The sequence below is a fragment of the Periplaneta americana genome, chromosome 14 (assembly GCF_040183065.1).
Source record: "Periplaneta americana isolate PAMFEO1 chromosome 14, P.americana_PAMFEO1_priV1, whole genome shotgun sequence".
Lineage (NCBI taxonomy): Eukaryota > Metazoa > Arthropoda > Insecta > Blattodea > Blattidae > Periplaneta > Periplaneta americana.
In genome coordinates, this window is record NC_091130.1 from 66647995 (window position 1) to 66673064 (window position 25070).

Genomic DNA, 25070 nt, shown 5'->3' on the forward strand with positions numbered 1-25070 from the left:
TTGGTTTTGAACATATTCTATGTTGTTTATGAAAGGTGAAGTAATTAAAATTTCTCTGCAGTATGTCAGCACTGGCTGTATAAACATTTTGTCTGTAGTGTTCAAAGTATTCCTAGAGCATCCCCATTTCTTTCCTGCTAATCTTTTTAGACGGGAGAATCTTTTACGAGCTTTTTCAAAAATGTATTTCAAATGGTTGCTCCATGTTAACTTACTATCGAAAATAACTCAAAGATATTTGGATTCATAAGTCCTAGGAAGGTGTTGGCCATTGTATTGGATATTGAATTCTCTTTCTTTTTTACCGAGTGAAAATATTTGGTAGTTACTTTTGCTTAAATTGAGTGTCATCAAATTTGATGTATTCCATTCATGTAGTTGATTTAGAGCTTTAAGAGCAGAATTTTGAATTTTGTCTCTATGTCTGTAAGATCCGGAAGTCCACAAAACTATATCATCTGCAAATAGTGCTGTTTTCATGTTTGATTCCTCTAATAGGGAGGGTAAGTCATTTATATAAATATTGAATAAAGTTGTGCTGAGGACAGCGCCCAGAGGTAGACCTCGATATGTTTGTCTGTAACTAGAAAGTGAGTTATTGAATTTAGTGGCAATGAATCTTTGACTAAGGAATTCTGATATCCGTCTGAACATATTGCTGGAGATACCTAATTTCTGGAGTTTTAGTAATAATTTATTTCTCCAGAGTCATATGCTAACTGAAAGTCAATAAATATTGCCAAGGTATCTTCTTTCTTGTTAAAACTGTCTTTTATTTCTTGGCCGAGGCGTATGACTTGTTCATTAGTATGTTCATTAGTAGAGTGTAGTTGTCGAAAACTGGCTTGTCTTGGTAATAAAAGATTTTGGGATTCTAAATACCAAGCTAATCTGTTGGAGATCATGGACTCCATGGTTTTTGCTATCATGTTTAATAGTGCTATTGGTCGATAACTATTAACATCATGAGCAGGTTTCCCTTTTTTGTGAATTGGTACAATGATTGCTTTTTTCCAAGCTGCAGGAATTGAGGTGTTCCATAATAAATTGAAAATGGATAAAAGTACAGACTTGGCTTTTTCCCCCAGATGTTTCAAAAATTTGGAATGAATGTTGTCGTGGCCAGGAGATTTCTTGGTTTTTAAATTTTGTATAGCTAGAGTTAATTCTTTGGAAGTAAAATTTTTATGAAATATTTCAGGTTTTGTACTAGTAATATTGTTTTTATTATTTTTATGTAATTCTCTTTTGATAAATTTGTCAGTTTTTTTGATATTGGGATGTAATCTGTGAGAGTTTGAGTAGTGTTTATTAAATATGTTTGCTATATCTCTACTATCTGTTAGTGTTTTGTTATTATGAATAATAGGTTGGCTAGTATTTTCCTGTGTATTGGAAATATTCTTCAGAAATTTATGTTTTAGCGCTATCGGTTCTGTAATTAATATTTTCAATAAATTTATTGAAACTGTTCTTTTTTGCTGTTATGATTTCTTTTTTAAGAATGGCAGTCTTCTTCCTCCAATCTTGAGTATCTTCTGGTGTTTTTCTATGTTCTGCTTTGGTTCTTGCTTTATCTCTATTTTGTTTCAATAAATTCAGGTTTTCTGTCCAGAATAGGGTGTATTTTTTTGGTTTGCCTCGTGGAATGTGCTTTTTTGCAATTTTAAGAACAGATTCACAGAAATATTTGTTCAATCTATCTGAGTTTGTATTTTCCATTGGTGGTGTGTTGACCTTGAGGTGTTCGTCGAGTTCTGTTGTAAATAGTTTCCAATTCGCTTTCTTAAAGTTCCATGTTGTTTTGTTATTGTAGGGTGCCTGTCTTCGGTTTTGGTGGAGATGGATAGAAGCAATGATGACTCTATGGCCAGATACTTAAAGTATCATTGAACATAAAACAGCAAAAAAATTTTTTTTTCAAAAATTTAAACTATTTCGAGGTATCCGGTCCCCTTAAGCACCGAAATAAATTACTTTTATTTGCTATTGTTAGTAAAGTGAGTCATTGTTTCAAATATTTAAATTTCATACACATTACATTACATGTAATTAGAAAATTGCAAATAAACAAGAAACATTGCTTTAAATTGACAAAAAAAAAAAAAGGCATTTATTATTGAATTAGTAAGAAGCACCTTAAAAAGACAAAATAGGGAAAACAAAAATTGGCCCTATCACTTTGATTTACCTCAAATCACATTTATATCTACGAAAATAATGATTTACTTCCATCCAGTAAAAAGGCATTTTGCCAAACTTCCGGGCTCTAATTATGACCAATGTAGGGATAATTCTGTTATTATTATTATTATTATTATTATTATTATTATTATTATTGCTGCTTTTACAAAACCTGTATTTTTGACAGCACTCACCACCACCTGACGAATTGGGGAACTCTGCTAGCAACTGGCCCAGAGACATTTTCATTCCCCATGGTGATGGCTGAGGCATCTCTTCTATGTCCTTAATAAATGCAGAAAACACCCGTACCTGGAGACGAATCAGTACTTCAAATATACTTCCTGAAGTTTCAAACCTAACATGTTCAACTGGGGTGAAAAAAATATACATATTAATACTCTGCAATTCATTTGTCAACAGTTGCGTAATTTTATGTTACAAACTGTTTTGTGTATGTGAACTTATCACAATGAATTGAATTTTAGAACAAAACAAATCACTCAATAAATAATGATCACATCAAAAAATTAATTTGTACGACATAATTATTTACATTTAAAGAAATCAGACTTGCCATTCAATAATTAAAGATATATAATGAGAATGAAATTCTATATCAGTAGAGGTAAAAATTGCACGAAATACATAATACTACAGGCCAGATTACTGACATATAACCATATTGAAATTCAACGTCAATAAGAAATGATCAGCAAATTTTGCCTGGAGCCCTCACTTAGGAACAGGATTCTTTTACATGCTGTAAATCTATAACATGAGAGCCAAAGCTTTACTTTCCTACTGGAGGAAGCTATTATAAGGATTTCATTGTCCATTCTTCTCAGCTGGTTTTGAACGCTTCAAATCTCTGATCCAACACTGCTGCTAGCAAGGACGACATTTGGGACATGAGTAAAGAAGTGACAGGAGATTCCTAGGATCTCTATAAATGTGTGAAATGTTTATGCTCTTGGTTGGATGTTACTATGATATTTAGATTCTTAAGGAATTGGTTCTTTTTAAGGACTGTGAATATGGTGTAGAGTAAAATTAAATTGACTCTTGATCATAAATATTTCACTTAAATAAAATAAAAATACATAAAATAACAAAATCCTATCTTCACTGATTTTATGCAACCATTCACCAAACTCTCAAATATAAACAATTCATTCTTGATTCACACACTTCTAACATTAGTGTATCACTAATAATGTTGGAAAATGATGAAAAAACACGCCTAAACTATTCACAAAGGTAAAGTACATTATTAAGTTTCTATTATTACTTAGAACAGTGCAGTTCAAAAGTTGTTAAATTAACAAGTTTTAACATTATCATTAGTGATATACACACATCAAAATTGTCTAAGGAACAACTAAAAAATTAGAAATATTAAGAAAATTGACCAAGTTACAAAACTGAACGGAAGTGAATATAAAGTACTAGTCATTTGTCATTCTACTAGGTTGCCATAGTAACCAACATTGTTATTTTATATTTTTACATTGGAAGGAATTAAATTAGTGTGTTTTAACAGGGGACATATCAATGGCTTAGTGCACACATGTGTTAAGTACATTTTCCGGTCAGATTGAGTTAAGTACAAAATCGAAGTCCTGTGAGGTATATCTTTACTGTGCACAAATGTGGGAAGTGAATAACAAGATTTTCCTATGTTATGTTTACTTTTTGAGAATATATGTTAACTGACGTGTAATTAAATATTGAAAATTGAAACTTGTTTTCCTCAAAATTAAGAAATTAGCACTTATCACATGTGTGCACTAAGCCATCGATATGCAACTAAAAACCGTGAAAAATCGTAATAAACATTTAAGAATAGTTTTAATGATGGAAGAAAGTCGTTATTTAAACTATGATGAAATGTTTAAGGCGATCGGCATAACTGAAAGTGGCGGAACATAGGCTGATGCTGCAAGGGCTCTAAATACGGGAAGAGGTGTAATTTCAAGAATGTGGAGTCATTATGAACAATTTGGTAGTCCAGAAAAAAAGGCATCAAGGAAAACCAAGGGTTACCACTGCAGAACAAGACAGATTTCTGTACCTTAGAGCCTTGATAGAAAGAACTTCAACTGTCACAATGTTAAGAAGTGCCTTGCAAAATGTAAGTAACGTAATTGTTTCACCTCAAACTGTCAGAAATAGACTGCATGAAAGAGGCCTTCATGCCCATCAACCTTTAAGGTGTCCAGCTATTCGCCATGGAAATCAAGCACGTCGTGTTTTGTGGTGCCAACAACATCAAAATTGGACAGTACAGTTACTCTTAAAAGGAATGAGACGACTCTTGGTCATCGGAAGTTAAAGTTCTACAGCGCGGTTCACTCGATATCGACGTAGGCCTAACAATAAATACCATGACATATACAACAAGAATTGTTACAAGGACCACAACAAGGACAAGGACCAGAATAAGAATCACGAAGAAGATAGCCATTTAAGGCCACGATTTCACAACATTGCTCGAGTCACAAAATATCATTGCGTATCTGTACCGAATGGCAAATGCCTGCAATGGGATCTACATTCTGGACTGCTACTGTCGCTGTCTTATCTCGGTAGCTCATATAGTAGCGTGTCGGTTCCACTGCTTAACCGAAACGTCTCGTGTTCGATCCCAGGTAAAACTTTTTTTTATTGAGGTGTAATTAATTTCTTCAGATTCCTTCGACTGTCTAATTTGTCGAAAAATATGGAATAATTTATGCCCAATTTCTGGGTCTTACAAGTGGGATGAACCTCGTCAAAAGTATCTTACTTGGAAGTTAAAAGCATTCTTCCTCAAACAATAATCATAAGAAACAAAAAGAGACCTGTTAACTTAAAATCTTGTCCACATGCCATCAGCTTCTATTACAGCTCTAAGTCAATCCGGCATGGATGTCACGAGATTGTGGAATAGGTTCTGATCCCCGGCGAGATCTTCCCAGGTGTCAACAACGTGATTCCACAATTCGTCTCGCTTTCGAGGGCGTCGGTGGGCATAGGTGGCTATTCTGTAGTGACATAAACATAGATTATCTTTCGGAACTTTTCCGTAAAAGTAAATTAAATTCACTCCTTGAAACTGACAACCTTAGTCGTAGCGTAATTTTTCCACCAGCATACAAGCTTAAGTAGCACAGTCATTGATTAAAAAAATTGTTGTACACAGAATTAGACTGAATTTCTATTCGACAGAATCTATAATTGATGGCTTGTCTGAACATGATAAAAAAATTCTAAGTGTTTCCAAGGTCAATGAATAATTTCAAAATATTAATTTAAAAACTAAAAAAGGGTCGTAAATGCTGTATCTAGTGATTATTTACATTTATGTCTACAAAATGAATCTTGGAAAAACGTATATGATACTGGTACTACTGATATTAAGAGTAAATGTATTGTATCTTTCACTTAATTTCAGAATCACTTCAGTGGATGTTCTCCACTCAATGTTGTGAAAAAATTCAAAAGTAAAAAAATGTAGATAACGCAGGGACTTAAAAATCTCATGTATTAAAAAGAAGAATCTATATGTAATGAGCTGCAATGTAATGATCCTCATGTTCTTAAATACTACAAGAAGTACAGTGTAATTTATCAAAAATTATGAAAGAGGGAAATAGAATACATTTGAATAGAAAAGTACAAAATTCAGATAATGCAATTAAAGCTATTCGGAATGTTATTAAAGTTAAACTTGTAGATATTCTAAGAAAGAAAATATTTTTTCATTAAAACAAGTGATTATAAAGTAGAGGATTCCAAATCTATTGCAAATTCTTTTAACGTCTTATAGTATATGGTACAGAAATATTATTGACAACTTAAACATTAAAGATTTTGCAAAAGATATTACAATTGGTTACTTAACAGTTGCATTTAATAATTAGTATTAATATATGTAATTAATCAATAACTGCAACATTGCTTTTTCATTCAATCATAACATGAATAAAATTGAATGCACATTAAATTAAACACTATTGGAAACGCGTAGATAAAATAATTAAAATCAACTGAAGGGGTGAGAATGAAATAATCCAAAGCCACACTTTTAAGAAAAATTGTTTTGTGCGAGTGCATTTCTTACACATATGGGATAGCTACTAATAAAATATTGTAATAATTACTCAGCAAATGACATAGCCTAAGGACTCTAAACCTTTGTAAAAGTTTGTCTATGTGGCTTAGGAATATTTTTTAATTTCATTTTAATTGTTAGTTTTTAATACATATGCATTTACACTGTATATGTGTGTATATAAATACATTCACTAGATTAACGTTTATAATATTATAACTTGTCATTTTGTATTGTCTGTGATCATTAACACTTAATTTCAGGACTTTGTAAAACTCTATTTCAACGTTACTTAGCTATATGAACATTATTTAGACAAAAAATTCGTTGATGTAGACTGAGAATCGAACTCGCTCTCTTCTACACAACAGGCAGAAGTCTTAGCGTCTGAGCTATTGAAACGACACGAAAGCTTTCCTTTCTGTGCGTAGTGTTGATCTAGTCATGAAGGTCCATTGTCGATTTAACTACACGATTTACGTATATATTTATATTTTATTTACGTAATATTATCATATTTTTTGCAGTATTTGAAGTGAATTTCGGAACGAAGGTAGTAACAAACCAAATAGCCTGCATTTAAGTAACTCAATATTCGTTATCTTGTGTATCAGTGCTCTGGTCTCCGATCATGCGCAGTATCTTACATCTGAGACTTAGGAATATTCAATCGTCTCATCCTTTTCCAGGGAAACTGTACATCAATGCAGACAGGTCTTCTTTACACATGAATCACGCTTCGCTTTGCACCCAGACTCGAGAAGAGTGTTCATATAGAGGCCACCAGGTGACGCAAAAAGATTTAGGAACGTACAAGAGATCCACAAATTTCAAGGACATTCTATCATGGTCTGGGGAGGAATAATGACCAATAGAAAGACGGACCTCGTTTTTGTAAGCGGAACACAGCGAGCAAATGCTTATATTCAAAACATTTTGCGACCTATGGTGCTTCCGATCGCTGAAGAGTATGGGCCTGAATTCCTCTACATGCATGATAATGCCAGAGCACATGTTGCCGGAGTGGTGCCTCAATGGTTTCAAACACACAATATCAAAGTGATACAGTGGCCTGCACAATCTCCTGATCTAAGCCCTATAGAGCACCTTTGGGATAAATCTTCAAAGAAAAGTTTCGGAGGATCTAGACAACATCCAGTGTCTGGATCAGCTGTACACTCGGCTTAGACAACACTGGAAGAACATTCCTCAAGATGAGATTTGCCATCTTATTTCGTCAATGCCAAGCTGTACGTAACACAAGAGGAGGTGTTACCACTTACTGATGCCAGAAAAGTACCGACAATTGAGAGTGATAAGGTTTTATGAACTTCACAATTCTATGACTGTTTCTTTACAATTCTCATTCTGCATTACTTATTTTGCAAAAATGTTCAATATTGTTACTAAATTATGTAATGATATGTATATATACGGTTAGTTATATGTATATGATACATATATACCAAATAGACCTCCTATGATTTTTCATTAAGAGAAAAATAGTGTTCCTTAGACAATTTTGATGTGTGTACCATTGTATTATGATGTTTAATATAAAATCACTTCAGAAACAAAGAAGGTTTAGTAACTCCAATGAAGGAATCAGCTTTCCTGAAATAATAGCCGACCCAAAAACTCCAATGGCTTACTTACTTCTAACACTTCAAAAGTGCAATTTTCCCGAATGTTGGATTATGGGTGAAATATGTGTATATTTTCAATGTGCGTCTGTGATATAACCTATTAAGTCTACAAATAGATGTTATATTTTATAAATAACAAATGAATAACAGTTGTATAGAAAGAATAAGAAAATTATTCTGCTGTCCTGTAGAATTTTCTAAAATGAAGTTACAACATTGTAGAAGTAAGCTAATGATACATACTTGGAAGAAGAAACATGTAGCAAGAAGCAAGCATAGATGATGCGTTTCTTGCTAAATGATATATTTTACCTTAAAATCAGCAGATCCTGCGACAAGTAAGACATTATTTGGATGCCAGTCAATTGAAGTGATTGTTGATCGAATGGGTTTCTTGATATGTTTCGATACCCACCAGTCATTTTCACTTTCAAAGTAGCAAACTGAGATCAGTCGGGCTCCAGAACCCACAGCAAATTTGTTCTCTGAAATATATTTGTCTACAATAAATAACTGAAAAACAAAACTCACATTTTTTGTTATCAGAAAAAAACTAAAATGTTTTATAACGTGCATGTAGGTGGTAACTGAACAGTCTGCAGCTCTGTTTCTGGCTTCTTTCATATGGTCCACAAGAGATAGTTGGCACCACAGATTTTGGCAGATGGATTTTGTTAATCTCACCTTCAAAGCGAGTTACTCAGATGCAAGGTCAGATGATATTTCTATCACAGGATGCAGCAACAGTTCATTAAGAGTAAACATACAGGCTCAAGTATCCATGGACACTACTAGATAGTCACCTCAAAAATTATGCATATATTGCTAACAAAAGTATTACGTTGTCCACATCACTTTGCACAAACCAATTTAATTATACCATATACAATAAAATCCCTCATATCTGGCACTCACTTAACCGGCAATACCAAAACAACGACACTTTTGGCTAGGCCAAAACAAAAGTCATTCATGCGAAAAGGAAGAGTTGAAGATGTGAGTGGTTTTCATGGATCACACACGACACATATTGTTTACTCTTTACATTGTTCATGCGTGAAAACATAGACAGAAAACCCCATTAAGTTCTTTCTCTCGTTATTCTTCATCAGTAAGCTGTCACTTGGGCCTTTCAAACAATTCGCAGAGATATCTTTAAATTTACCACTTGAACTCACCCATTCAAAGGGGTGTTGAATGAGTCTAAATGTGATCAGGGATAAAATTTTAATTCGAGTGATAGATAGTATAAATAAACAAGAAAGACATTAGATACGTTAAAGAGGTTCAAATCATTGAGCGTTACTTCATTTTCACTGTTGCGATATTGGCTAATCTGCTCTTCATGTCACATGGCAGCTATTTAAAATTGTCATAAGGTTACGAAAACGTTTAGAATTTTTTGCATTACAACAAATTATGAACTGATGAATGTACATTACCGTATTCAGTACTAAAAATAAACATTGTACATATTTCAAAACTTTATTTTCAAATAACTACATATATGAAAATTACTAAATTTAAACATGGAAAAAAATGTTTGTGCAGTACAGTATGTCTATACATAACCTATAAACATATTTTCCAATTATCTGGCACTAGCTTTGTCCCACAGTTGCCAGATATGAGAAATTCTACTGTACTGCAAATCTTCGATCATCAATTTATATTCTAACTCTTCTACCCCAGATATTCTTTCTCTTCCATGAGCTTACTGTTGTCACAAGATTCGTCACTGCTACTGCTGTCACTGCTTTCGATACTTATTCTTCTGTTAAGATTTTTTCCAAGTTTTCACACCCTTACTATGAGCTGCTAACTTTTTATATTTGTCTAACTGCCACTGAAGATCTAACTTTTGAAAACCTGATGTTCATAAAACTGTTATCAAACCTGTCTTTACCTATACTCCAGAAACTCGAGCAGATACTGTAAGAACCCAAGAATTTACTAGAGACAAGAGACATGGACACTTCAAGAAAAACTGTTGGCAAAACAAGACCTAAGGAATTTAGATGTCAGACAGCAATGTAATATTCAAGGGATGAATATGTTAGCAGGATGTCACCTAGCCAGAGAATGTATGCTGTATGAGATGGAAGACCTGAAGGAAGACTATCATCAAGAAGGCCATAGAAAAGATGGCGTGACTCTTAACTGAACAACCTGTAAGTCTATAGAAAAAAAAGAAACCCTTATGTGCTTTTCAGAGTTTACTTAATGACAAAACAGCCACATAAAAAATTGCACTGTACAAATAAGTCTGTAAAAGATTTCAGTGTGTTGGAAGAAACAATTCAGTTTCTAAATACTGACTTCAAAGTACTATGTAGTAAATTCAATATGAATTATTTAGATGGTTGTAACACTACTGCAAACTTTAAACGTAAGTTCTGAATTACATTTCTAAACTACTTCCTTTGCCATTCAGTCTCTCTAAAAATAAACTCTTTAATGTATGAATGATTCAGTATTAATGAACTCTTACCAAGTGGAGACCATTTTACACACGTTGCTGCACGATTAATACGAAGTAAAACCAACGTTGGTTTCCATTTTCTATCATCCCCTTGAGTCCAAACATATGCATTACGATCCTGAAATGTGATATATCAATATTACTGACATTCTGAAGATACAATAAGATAAAATTTAAAGTACAGTAGAATCTTTAGTATTCAGCTTTTCTTCTGACTTTCTTGTAACTTTTTCCATTCTTTTATTAATTTTTAGTAAAGTGATTTCTCGCAATTGGAGAAAAAATTACGTACTGTTGGGTAAATGGAATAAAATAATGAGCAGAACAAAAGAGATAACTAGCCGTGTTTGCTCGTTAGAATAGCATATTTTATGTGTTTTGTTTAGTTTTCGTTAGTCTGCTCATGTAGGTGTGTGGGTGACTTCACTAATCGTCATTCCATACAAGAACACTCCACAAGTCAATAACAATAATGCAAAATCCTTCTGTGTCACGACCATTGACTGGACCTATATGCTGAAAAATGAGGCATGCATCAACACGTGTGGAGCAATCACAGATGATGTGACATAACAGACAGGTATACCTAATTATTTTAATAAGATAAAGCAATGAATGCATGCGGCAATTTTACAAGAATATACTTCTTACATTATGAAACATCTATGTCAGGTAATGGACTGCTTCTAAAGGATTTTATTTGAGCCCTGAATTACCGGAAACTGGCTCAACCATTATAAGCTACACTATTACATATGTTGCAGGATGTTAACAAAATGCAATTTAGCACAGCACAACATCGACACCATAACAATACAGTACAAGGAGCATAGACTACAAAAACTGATTGATCGACCACATTTCCATCTCCATGTTTGGGTTATGTTGTGAGTAGTGACTCAGTCATAGTTAAATTACACAATCTCCTAGTCATCTTATCATGTCTCATTGCCAATGGTCCGCATTGGGGCCCATCTACAAATCACATTCTTTTTTGACAGCCTTTATTGCTTTTCCAACGGCTTCATGTATTATATTTCTTTCTTATGTTTAGAAAAACAGCACATTTCCCATCAAGAGTTCCTAAATATATATCAACCTTGTGCTTCCGAACAGAAAACTAATTAACACTGAATACCAGGTCCCATAAAGAGGTTCTTTGTCCTCCTGTGAATAGAAAGGACTTCAGACACATATCTGTTTACATGCAGAGTCTTCTTATATGGAATGAAGATTAGATGATGCTCACTTTTAAATACAGATTGAAATGATCGGTCTCAAATGTTATTTACAAATTAACAAGCGCACTTCACTAGATTCATTCACTAATCTATGTGACCCAGCTCTTCTCTGTTAGATTTGAGTGTGTACTGAAAAAGATTTCAAAACAGTTCTAACCTACATTATATCCACTCCACTCAAGTACACTCAGTGTCATTTTTTTAACTTGGTTCCTAAAAACCCAGTTCCTAATGAGAATGCTGTGCTATTATTAATACCTTGGTTTGTATTAAAGCAAAGTTTTACCACTTTTTCACCGAGGTTTATGCTACATATTTCGTGAGTATAGTAAGGTCATTATCGATTTGATTCACTTCAATGCTTAAAAATGGTGGAAAAGATCCATTGGAAGACTTCACAAATCATGGTTGAGACTGCAACAGACTACTAGGCTTTTTACTTGAAAAGAAGATGAACATTAAGATTATGATGGTATTTTATCTAACAATACAGTTATCGAAAACCTGGCGAGTTCCATTATCTGATTCAGTCTTGGTCTCATTAAGATTGAATAATCAAAGTTTTACTGCAGCTAGTTTAACAAACTTCACGAACTATGCAACAAGTTTTACATTCCATTTATCTGGCATGGATGGCATGAACATGATAGTAACAAATGTCCATTTCATTTAAAAACTACTTACTACAGCACAGGTAACAATCCGATTAGTCTTCGGTGCCCAGTCAATGCCCGTAACACGTAAGTCATGTTGATTAAGAACATCGACAAGCTTCCAGTCATTATCAGCTCGTTGATATATGTGAACCTCATGATTATTTGGTGACAAAGCAACTTCTGTAAAGAAAACAAAAGCAATTATTATTATCAACTGAAACAGTTGCACACTATACAAACTCCATAAGTTAAACAAATTTTCAAAGAAAGGCTATGCTTTTCTAACCAGCGATTTTGTTACTGATGTAAAATTAAATATATATCTAAATTATACACCATGTACTTAGAAGGACTTTTAGAATTTTTAAAGAATATAAATATTCATTCAGAAAATACAGAGTGAGTTTTAAGTCCATCGACAAACTTCAGGGGGTGATTCCTGACTGAAAATGGAGCACAAAAGTTCATATTAACTTGTGTCCAGAAATGCGTAATTTCCATGGTAGATGGCACTGACGACATTCTCTCATAACTTGTAGTGTGCAATTCTCTCATAACTTGTAGTGTGCATTTTGTGTGTTGCAGATAGAGTGATTTAAGCAACGTAGACGCACAATAGTCGGTATTCATTCCAGGAACAAGACAAAATGGTATTCGTGTATGGCCAAGCAGGTGGAAACAGTCAAGGGGCAGCATGCATGTACCAAGCCATGTACCCTGACAGACAGCACCACCCACATCACACAACATTTGGAGCCAATTTTCGGCGTTTGCGGCCGCCCTGCACGTTCATCTGTCTCAAAGGACCCATGCTCATAGAAACGCCCAAAAATGGCTCCAAATGTTGTGTGATGTGGGTGGTGCTGTCTGTCAGGGTACATGGCTCGGTACATCCGTGCTGCCTCTCGACCGTTTCCACCTGCTTGGCCATAAACGAACACCATTTCGGCTTGTTCCTGAAATGACTACCAGACCACTGTGCTTCTACATTGCTTAAATCACATTATCTGCAACACACAAAACGCACACTGCAAGTTATGAGAGAATGTCGTCAGTGCCATCTACCATGGAAACTATGCATTTCCGGACACAAGGTAATATGAACTCTTGTGCTCCATTTTCAATCAGGAATCACCTGCTGAAGTTTGTCGGTGGACTTCAAACTCACCCTGTATACACAACGTTTTGAAGTCCCAGAATGTAGCAACACTTCAAATTTTATCTTATATAGTGTGGTTCATAGAGAATTCTGTATGGAAATTTTACACTGCATAGAAAGCTATGAGGCATTTTAGAACTCCGTAATTTTCAGTGATGAGAACACGTTTCTTGGCACTGATAAGGTCAAGATCTACAACTGCACACGATTCACCTCAATCATTGATGAACCAAAATAATGGATTTACATTCTGCCAGCCTTAAGACCCAATAGGCCTATATAGTCATTGGAATAGCCTACAGAACACACTGCTATTCTCATCTCGTAACTGACTGGCTCCTTGTACATCAAGAATAATCAATGCAGCGCTAAAATAGTTCCAGAATTCACTACTTAGTATGCATTGTGACATCATGCAGTTAATGGATAATAAAATAACGAAATCTGTTCCGAGTTTCTGAATACAGTAAAAAAAAAAAGTTTCAGGGCACTGTAGGTATTATATGACTTGACTCAGTGAAAAGGGACCAAAAACATCTAACAGGACTCTACTGGGAAACACAAGACCTAATAGTGTGAAACCAAGCTCCAGTCATTTGAAAATAACAACATATTCATTCACTTCTGAGACTTTGGTAACATCACTGTGCTAGGCATTCATCTACTTTAAAGAACTGTCGTATTTTTTTAATTTTTCAGTTCTCAAAAGTTCGCCAATTAGGTAACCTTCTTTGCGGAAAACGTTGACGGAGTTGTTTATCAAATAGGCTACCTGTACTGAATTATCAGCTGGAGACCTATGGATAGGGAGCTTGAACGCAGCTGAGCTGTACATTTGTGCAGAGTCCTGGGAAAACTATGAAGTTTTGACCCTATGTTATATGGTATGAACATTTTTTGATCCTGTAGACCGTCCCCGGCGACTGTGAAAAGGACGGCACTTACACCCTGTATAAATGTCATCATTTATCTCAATATTTACATTTTCTGTACGTTAACGGCCATACTTTGTTACCTTCCCTTAACCCTACACGATGTCATTACTCCTTTTCCATTAGAATTAAAAATTTTTCACTTACGAGTTCTATCTCTGTTCCACGCGTGGCAAGTGATTGGATTGACGCCAAAGCTATGTCTTTCTGCCATTCTGTAAATAAAAGTCACAAGTGGAAACGCCCAAATGAATCACTTCCTTATAAAATGACAGAAATATTAAGATAGCTACTTTTAAAAGTAAACCGAATCACTAAACCACCGTCATACCTTGTCTAAGTCTGGAAACTCGTGGACTCTGGTCCGTCTACACGAATTTTCCTTTCCGACAATAATTAATGCACACAACCCACACCTCTACTGTACACGACCTTTATTGTTCCGATGGATTCAGCAACACGAATTTTCACGAACAACTTCACACCGCTGAGCAGCAGGTTGAATGCAAAGCGATAGAATGATGTCAAAGATGATACCACCTTGTTACGCTCTCTCTGTGCGGTACATTTCTATTTGATGTGATGCCAACATTACTCAAGCTACAGACCGCCAACATTACAAAAAGAATAGCATAATAAACACAGCGTCGCTGTTGTGGTAACGATGCTTGTATAAGTTCATAATTGATTTAGATTCTCTAGAAATAAAGGACTTAGTGTACTTGTAAAATGACGACATTGGAGGATAAATTGCTGGGAGAAAAGGCTCATTGTTACTGCAGCAGTAGCGAGAGCGAAGGCGAGAAATCTGATGATGAAGATAGTGGTAAAGAAACACAAACATCTTCAACTATACGAGGAGAAAATTCAGCACCTCTTCCAGATCCCTATAAATGGGAAGGATCATCCACCAATACAGGTCCAAAGGGTGTTATGAAAGATTGGCAGAGATTCAAACAATTGGAAACGGAAAAAAGAGCAGAACAAGAAAAAGAGAGACAGGCTTTTATTAAAAAATTGTCTCTAACATGCAGATCAGCGTTGGATGAAGAGAAGGAGAAAAATGAAGAAATTGATCCTGAAATTGCAGAACTTTTATCTGATGAATTCCTACTGCAGTTTCAGAAGCAAAGAATGGAAGAAATGATGACTAAATTGTCCACGCTTCCAAAATTTGGAAAAGTTCTGAACCTTAAAGATGGACAAGAATTTTTGGATGCAGTTGACAAAGAAGACAAGGCTGTCACAATTGTGGTTCACATTTATGAAGAAAATGTTCCAGGTTGTGAAGCCATGAATGGAAGTCTGATTTCTTTGAGTCAGGATTATCAACAGGTGAAATTCTGCAAAATGATTGGATCAGTTGCAGGGATAAGTAAACGTTTCAAAATTAGTGGAGTGCCTGCTCTTCTGGTGTACAAAGCAGGCCAGTTGGTGGGGAACTTTGTTCGTGTCAGTGAAGAGTTAGGTGATGATTTTTTTTCTGAAGACGTGGAAAGTTTCCTTTTGGAGCATGGCATGCTGCCAGATAAAACGTGTGTCCCATCAATCATAAAATCTCAAAACGATGATGCAGACGACAGTGATCTGAGCCTTGAATGACATTGACGTACGGGCTACTTTATATGAAGACAAATAAGAGTAGAGCAATGATGAGTTTTTGTCTTTCATATTTTCAGCCCTTACATATATGTTGCCATTGAGGTCTTCTGTTGCCTTGCCTTGAAGTAATTTTCAACCCAGTGATTATAAATGTTATGTCGTAGAAGAATTCAACTATAATTCAGAAAGTTGTATTAGGTTATTCCTTCACAGAATTATGGACCACATTATTCAATATGGTTCCTATACACCTGTTACAGATGTGTCATTTACATTAATGAATAATTAGGTTTAAACATAAATTCAACTCAGTTGTATTCACCTTGCTCCTGCAGTCATAATATCTGTGATTACTGTATTTGATGGTATCTAACAAGTTTTCAGTAATGACTTAAGTCATGGTAAAGATTTTGGTGTGCAATTAGTACAAGATATAGAATTTGAGATTGAATCTTCAAATTAAGTTAATATCACATGTGGCTATTGATTTTCACATACTTTCTTAAAGAGTATGGTACCTAGGTATAATGGACCAAATAAGCTTATATTTTCTTCATGACGTCACCAGTACTTCGTGTTTTAGATGAAGTGTATTTATTATAACAAGACCTAGAAATGAATTTTCGGTAGAATTTTCAAATGCGTGATTTTTTATTATTTTTATATACAAGAGTGGCCTGATAAAAATGTTCGGGTCTCCTATCATTCCTTCTTTACGATGCTGTATTTTTGTGTATCTTGTAGACTGTCATAAGTTTTTATTTTTGTTGGCATACCTTTCCTTTTGGTTGTTGATACATCTAGTATCGCAAAATCGGACAAGAGATATAAAAATATTTGTTTATGGTCATATTGTTAGGGCCTATCTACATAATATAGTATAGCATGGTCGGTTATATTATTTATATTAAATTGGGTTAAGTGCTTACAGATTTAATTTTCGTTTAAAGTTCTTTCTCTTTGTTGCGATGTTGAAGTTTATTTTATATTGTATAATATTCACAAATATTTTCATAATTCCATTTCACTATCCCACTATCTCAGTAATCCTGCATATGGCAGCTGCGCATAATTTTTTCTCTTTGCACGCAAAAGAGACTAAAGATCTGACAACCATAAGGAAAGGTGTTTCAAGTTCATTATATTAAGAACTAGAATTAAATATTCAAATGCTTGTAATGTATAATTATTTTAGATAAATCAGCAGCCTGATAAAGGACAAATTTCGGGTTTCCTGCCATTCCTATTGTTGCAATATCTATATTTTTATCCCGTTGTAGACTGCTTGAAGTTTTCACTTTCGATAATTGTATTAATGTCGAATATTTCCTTTGCTAAAAAGTAAGTTATGTATCATATTTGCTTCCCGAAAATTGTAAAAGATATTTCTCGAACACTTCCTAAGAAAAAGCCTGTTGCTAATTAATATTTAATGTATATAGTTATCCTTTATATTCATATTAGCTTACTAGGAACAAGGAGTAGATATATCTATTTTTGTTTTAGCTACTCGATGCTGTAGCGATGAGTGGCTTTTGTAAACTTTTATCCACTCATCGTTCTTAACAACAGTAACATGAATATAAAGGAGGACTTTATAGTGCTCAAGAAAATTAGTAGAACTGATGTTCGTTGGCCTCTATATTCCTGGTATAAGACTATTTAGCGATGATAAACCATATCCGGGAACACGTTTTCTATTCAGGAAAAACAACATTTGGTTCACTTCACCATTCTAGTCCAATCAAACTGGACAGTAATCCATCTATGTCAAAAACCAGTATGTTTTAGCTTTATTTTCTTCACGTCACTATGGCTGTTTTCAAACATATTGGATGCTGTATTCATTGTTGTGGTTTTATTAAGATATTATTCTAAAGGAATCACAAAATAGTTGATATCAGCAAAGTTGAAGTCTCAAGAGCTGTCATCCTCATTCAACAGGGATGCACTTATCAGATTGCTGATGACCTCTATTGCTCTTTATCAGTAGTGTACAGAGCTGTCGAACATTACATCAGCTTAGAAACCAAAACTGCCCTCACCACTATTCCAGGACAGCTAAATGCAATTTACTATGTTGAGGAAATATGGAACAACATGTTGTGCCTGCAGCAGAACATATGGATACTGACGTTTTGTCGATGCATGACAATGCAAAACTCCATATTGCTGCCGTCTCCATGAAACTTCCTCAACAAGCCCTGAGCCACCGGCATGGCTCATCCGGTTAAGGCGCTTGTCTGAAGTTGCGTGCAGGTGCGGGTTCGATCCCCGCTTGGGCTGATTACCTGGTTGGGTTTTTTCCGAGGTTTTCCGCAACTGTAATGTGAATGCAAGGTAATCTATGGCGAATCCTTGGCCTCATCTCGCCAAATACCATCTCGCTATCACCATTCTCATCGACGCTAAAACCTAGTAGTTGATACAGCGTCGTTAAATAACCAACTAAAAAAGAAAATAAAACAAGCCCTATAATGAATTAGCCAGCAGTGCAGATTTAAATTTCATTGAACACCTATGAGATATGCTTGAAAGATGCAGCCATAGGACTTCCAAGAGCTTTCAGTGGCACTAAGTGAAGAATGGAGAAATATACCCTAAGTGAACGTACAGAGGTTTGTGCAGAGTATGTCTCATAGATGCCAAGCAGTAATTCATGGTAGTGGAGGGCATACCAAGTACTAAGACATTTTAGATATCCAGAGGTCTCTGATTGTGAGACTGAAGAAAATGATTCCTCACTTTGTTTTGTGCAGTGTCAAGGAAGATGACTATTGTTTACTACAATTGTTTTGCAAATGACCATGGAAAGTAAATTGTTATTAAATACAGTAAAACCTTGGATTACGAGCATAATTCGTTTAGAAAATGTGCTCTTAATCCAAAACACTTGCATATCAAAGTGACTTTCTCCATAAAAACCAACGCAAACTCAGATTAATTTGTTTCACAATCATTCATTCATATAAAATACAGTATAGTTTAGGTAAAATTCAATACAATAGTGCAACACAAATTATTTTACTGTATTTTGTTTTTGAGTGTCATCTGTTTTACTGCTTAGTAAACTTCTTGAACATTTAAAGAAAATATTTTCATTATCCCTAACGGAATCACTTCTAACTGCTTGACTGACTGGAATCTTTTGCTTTGACCAAGAACCTATCTAATGACACCTGCTTTTGCCTTGTTTTGAGGATTTTGCGGAAATGTGACATTGTGTTGTCGTTACACATTTGTCCCACACACTGCTACAACTTATCAGAGTGGTGAATTTGAACAACATTTTGTATTGCTTCCCACTTTTTGCACACCTCTTTAATCTCATTTGAAGCAAGGAATTCGTCTGCTCTTCTTCCTCAGACGAGATCCCCTCCATTGCATCTTGCTGTTGCTCTCAAGCAAAAGAAGTTACGTACAAATCGTGCTGCTTGTATTGCAAGTCATCACTTGTTTATCAAACAAAAATGTTTCCTCATTGTTCACTCGTTTTGCAAAACACTCGCAAACCAAGTTACTCGTAATCCAAAGTTTTACTGTATCAAGTTTGAAGTTCATGCTTTATCACGGACATCATACATCTTCATTGTTAAATATAAATGAATTTAAAAACTAGTTCCACTAATTTTTTTGAGCAGTATATTAAATATTTAATATTAAATTATTATAATATTTATATAAGTGAAGATTTATTAAATGTTATATTGGATAAAATATTGTATGCCACCAGAGAGTAAAGAGATTTCATATACTTGTGGAAATTTATCGCCCTCGGCTTGTACCTTGAGTGCTAAATATTTTACTTATGGATAAAATCCTACTTTACTTTTTTGTAGCATAAATTACTATAATTTTATTTATACAATATAGACTATACTGAATGTAGATCTCAACCCCTAGCTCGGACTTGTGAAACTCTGTCTTTAGCAGTTAAGAAAGTTAGTTGTCTGTAAAAGAATTCATACCAAGATTTCAAATCTTCTTGTGAGTTTCTTCTTCCATTCCTCTATTTCTATTTAGATACTGTGGTTTTATACTGAAGAAATTCACAATTTGATATTGTTGCTAGAAGCAAATTTTTAATGTCCAGATTGGTTGATCTTGATTGTTTTGTGCACGGAACCATTTATGCATATTTTTACAGCACAGAATGATTAACATCCAAAATCTGAAAATGTGTTTAAGTGGAAGTATAATAATGTTGTTGATCATACACAGTGTGTAAAGATTGAATGTGAATGTTAGGTTGCTAAACCCTGACTTTAAACTAAGCTAACGTAATCTGATATTACATACCATGATTAATGGATGCAATAAATAAAATACCAGATCTAACCTAAACTGATACATGCCATGATCAGTGGGTACAGACCCAGAAACAAAACTGGGCATGCGCAGTATGTTATAACTGGAACCTGAAAAATTCAGGTGGTCCAAATTTTGTTTCTGGATCTGTACAATAAAAAATAAATATCTAATGTAATAGACTATTATATCACTGAATAGTTTCATCTTAAATTATTTACTTACGAAATTTCATGCCTAAATTTTTTATTTTGCAATCCTAAGTGGCATGAAGAAGATATCTGGTAAAGAGTTCCCATATACTCGTACTAAGAGTTGAGATATGTCGATCAAAAAGCATGATCTGTCATATTATACTTCTTCTTTCTTGGTGCTACAGCTCATTGTGAACCTTGGCCTCTTCCACGATTTTCCGCCAGTTGTCTCGATCCTGCGAAATTGCTTTCCAATTCCTATATCCCATCTTACATATTATGTCTTCCTCAACTCCATCCAGCCATCTTATTCTCGGTCGTCCACGGCTTCTTTGGTCCCCAGGATTTCCATTTAATATCCTTTTAAGGAATTTCTACGTCATTCATCCGTGCCACATGCCCAGCCCACCTTAATCTTGCTGCTTTTACTATTCTTCTAATAGGCGGATCTTTATAGATGGAATACAACTCATTATTATATCGCCTCCTCCATCTTCCTCTCTCGAATACTGGGCCAATTATTTTACGGAGTATCTTCCTCTCAAAGGCATCCAAATTTCCAGCGTCCTTTTTTGTTAGGGACCACGTCTCAGCAGCATATGCTAGTACAGGTCTTATAAGTATTTTATAGATAGTTATCTTTGTGGTACGAGATAAAATTCTTGAACAAAGTAATTTTCTTAAGGCGACATATTATACTTGACACTGGAATAAAGAGTATCATAGGACTAATCAATTCTGATTTAATACATTGAAATAAAGAGTACCATATCTGATTGATTATAGAAAAATTCCCGAACAGCTCTTACTGTTTTTTTATTACAGGAGCAAAAAACGCAACTTTGTGTTCTTCTGTTCTGTAACAAAAGCAGAGTAATTATAAAACACCAGTGAATTAATTTTATGGTTAAATATAGTATTGTTAGAGTAAGTTATGATTTTTGGTCTAACTAATGATAATTGATTAGCCATGTCTCAACTCATATATAGGGGCTCTAATCTGAGGCGTCACTTATTCTAAGCATAAATACATACTTTTCTGCAAGAAAGAGTCGAGACCAGTGGTGGTGCGTCCTATGCGTTCAGTGGTTCAGAGAACCCCCAAGAAAAACAAGGAAAAACAATTTAATTGTTTAAATAAATTTATTTATAATTTACACTATCATTCTTTGTTTCTTGCTCATCTTTACTTGCGGCTCTGAAGTATTTTTGTCATATGAAAACCCATGAACCACAGAGATTGAATACCTACATGCTTGTAAGCTTCCAAGGTTCAATTTCTCCTTTGAACCTCGCCGAGCAAGCTTCTGGACTTGCGTGCGGGTTGAGAGACAAGGGGAAATGCTGCATGGAAAACATGTGGTTGTGCTGGTGTTTGGACCAGCGCAGGTGTAGTCACGTGATCGTGAGACAGCCGACATGCTAAAGACTTCGTGATGCAAACCAGAAGTTAGCTCCAATCTGTAGCTGATATCACACTTTTAGCACGTGTATATTGTTATTAATTGTTGTATTTATTAATGGTTTCTTACAATCCTTTAAATGTCCATTTAGTCTTTCTTGGGGTTTTAGTCCTAATATATTCATCTATGAATGTGACCAGTGTTCATTTCCGAAGAAATGTTCAATATCTTTTACAAACAAATTTTTCAGTTTTAATCTTGGAAGATAAGTGTAAAATAAAGAAGCTTGGAAGTCCGTTATCTCAACTCGATTTAAAGCAAGCACAAACAAGCTGAAGTAAGAATTTCGCAGGGCTTTCAATGTAAAAAAAAATATGAAAGAAACTGCTGGATTTGCGGTTGTGAATCTACAAATAATTTATTTTGTTTTCCGTGCCTGCTATTTGCTAAGTATAAAGATACGAGTTGGACATGCACTGGTGTGTCAGATTTAAGCCATTTGACACAGAAAATTAAGAAACATGAGGAATCTATTGCTTATAAGAATGCTTGCCTAGATTTATCAGTCCTTGGAAGAACAGACAGCTCAGCTCAGCTTTCAGGCAGAATATTGAAAGACAATGATAATGTAAGGAAGAACCGCTATGTTTTTTCAAAGATAATTGATCATCATTATCAGGCTCATTTTAAGGCAATTATCTACTTTAAAAAACTGCAGTATTTTTTTTAATTTTTCAGAAACGAGATATTGTTTAAATTGTTGGAAAACTATGTAATATCATAAAAGTAGTCAACTCTTTGTCATTTTAAGCACAAACCGCCACTGCTCGAGACCATAAAGGAAAGACAAGCCAGAAATCTGTAGCAAGATAATTGTTGCTGTTGCTAAGATATCTTGAATCTAGTTGTTGAGGTTAGACAAGAGTTTTTTTCTATTCAGTCAAATAGTAATAATTTATTATTTTGTGGAAAAAAAAAAAAAAATCAGTGAAGTGTTTGAATGTTTTCTGTCTGATGTGTATGGTATCCAAGTGTTTTATAAGATTCTTAAATAGTATGAAAATTTAAAATCTCGTGTGTGGACAATCTTATAATCTGACCTGTCTTCTCATCTGTAAATGGTATTTGTTGTTACAACTCTACCTGGGAAGACAATATTTTGTTGGGCAATCTGAAAGAATTTGAATTTTATTCTTAATGCAATATTAATGTTATTGAGAGTTTTATATGGATAATTATACATTATTAAAGTATAATTAAAGGATATCTATCTTCATGAGTAATGGAAGTAACTCATTTATTTCCCTTCCTCTTCAGTAAGTTTAATTCAGAATATTTCCTAAAGGGAAGAAACATCAATTCACAGTGAGAATTGATTATGGGCTCTAAAATATATTTATGAAGGAAAACCAATACTTTTACGAACATTTTTTCGAAGTGTTTGTATACAAGAAAAAAAAAAAAAAATATATATATATATAGAGAGAGAGAGAGAGAGAGAGAGAGAGACAGTATAGCATCTATTATCCGAAACAATTGGGGGCAGGGGTGTTTGTATAACCGATCATTTACGAAAACAAATTGTACCAGTGTCATAGGAGCAGTATGAAACAAAAAAACACTGATATTAAACACAAAACTGTACGTACAAGTAACACAGAGAACTGACTAGCCTAGTTTGAAAAGTTCAAAATGGCCATTAAAGTAGGCCTACAATTTACTTATTTATTTAACCTGGTAGAGATAAGGCCATCAGGCCTTCTCTTCCCCTCTACCAGGGGATTACAACTACAATATTCAGAATACAATTATAATTACAATTAATATTAAATTTACAAATACAATAAAAAACAAAGTACTCAAAGATTAACTGATTAATAAAGGCTAGACAGTTTGTTGTAGAAGTTAAGAACAAAGAAAGATTTTTTTACTTAAGTAAAAATTAAACTTACTCTATGCAGTAAGAAAATGCTTAATGAGTTTGTTTTTGAACACTGTTACATTTTGACAGTCTCTGATGTCACTGGGTAGGGTATTCCACAAGCGCGATAGCAAGATTGTGTATGATGAATATGATGATGCCTTGTGTGTTGGTATGGCTAGTATGCGGCTATTTTGCGTGCGTGTGAAGATATTGTGATACGATATGAAGGACTTGAAAAAAAAGAACAAGGGAATGATAATTTCTATGTTAGTTAAGCCATAGCCAGTTTAGAGTTTGAAAGGATGGGGTAATGTGGTCAGCACGATGGACATTGCAGACAAAGCGAACACAAGAATTATGAACACACAATCTTTGCAACTGGTTGACATTGAGGTCAGTCAGTAGAAAATCGCAATAATCAAAGTGAGGCATTACTAGTATTTCACTAGTATTTTTTTTTTTAGTGATAGCGGGAGAAATTTTCGAATGCTGTTTAAGGAATGTAGTACGGTAAAGGTTTAGGAAAAGAAGTCCATTTTTTTGTTTGCTTCAGAGCTGAGAGACTTTTTTTGCCGCTAAATCTCGCAAACAGCGCTAGCGAAACTTCTGCGCACGTGCAAATTTGAATTTGCCGACTAGAATGCTTTCAGTGAACCGATGTTTCGGTTGGCTGGTATTCGGGTAATCGCTCTATTTTATAGTCATCACTGTGCCTCTAAAATCCAGTATGTGCATTTAAAGATTTTTTCAGGAGAAAGAAAAAAAAACATAGTCACTTTTAATTCCCTTGATTTTCAGAGCTACTTTCGGTATAATTTTAGTCATTACATGAAAAATGAAATTATACAGAAAGTATTTTTGAAACTCAAAGAGAATTAAAAGTGTGTTTTTTTTATTATTATTATTCCTCCTGAAAAAATCTGTTTAAATGCACATAGCAGATTTTGGTGGTGCAGTGATGATATGTATTTACAGAGCTACTGCCAAGAGTTTTTGTGAAATTGACAGAGGAAGTGTTGTGATAAGTAGATGACTTAATCTGACTCATAACGTTGTCATGGCAATAATGTAGTGGTCCCAGATTTTAAATCTAAAAAAGTGGGACACTTAAAACTTTTTTTTAAACAAAGATAATTAAGCCTGCTCATCCTTTAAGTGACATTTCCAGCTGTACAACTACTAGAAGGTAAGGATGCCGCCTCTCATAGGTCTTACGAACTATATTTTGCATAACCATGTATCT

The 25070-nt window shown here is 34.5% G+C and overlaps 2 protein-coding genes across 2 annotated transcripts in view; one reads left to right on the plus strand and one right to left on the minus strand.

Moving 5' to 3' along the window:
- Arpc1 (Actin-related protein 2/3 complex, subunit 1A) overlaps positions 1 to 14893 on the minus strand; it is a 42153-nt gene extending 27260 nt beyond the window's left edge. Inside the window, exons 1-6 of the mRNA XM_069845455.1 lie at positions 14728 to 14893; positions 14544 to 14611; positions 12334 to 12485; positions 10418 to 10526; positions 8239 to 8411; positions 2379 to 2496 (exon numbers count right to left, since the gene is read on the minus strand). Of these exons, the coding sequence (XP_069701556.1) occupies positions 2379 to 2496; positions 8239 to 8411; positions 10418 to 10526; positions 12334 to 12485; positions 14544 to 14610 (619 nt within the window). The 5' untranslated portion in view covers position 14611; positions 14728 to 14893. The remainder of the gene's footprint in view (positions 1 to 2378; positions 2497 to 8238; positions 8412 to 10417; positions 10527 to 12333; positions 12486 to 14543; positions 14612 to 14727) is intronic.
- A 122-nt stretch (positions 14894 to 15015) lies between these two features.
- LOC138713384 (phosducin-like protein) lies at positions 15016 to 23186 on the plus strand. The gene has a single exon (XM_069845461.1). It carries the CDS (start codon positions 15126 to 15128, stop codon positions 15996 to 15998), a length of 873 nt encoding a protein of 290 aa, XP_069701562.1. The 5' UTR covers positions 15016 to 15125; the 3' UTR covers positions 15999 to 23186.
- Positions 23187 to 25070: the final 1884 nt, after the last annotated feature.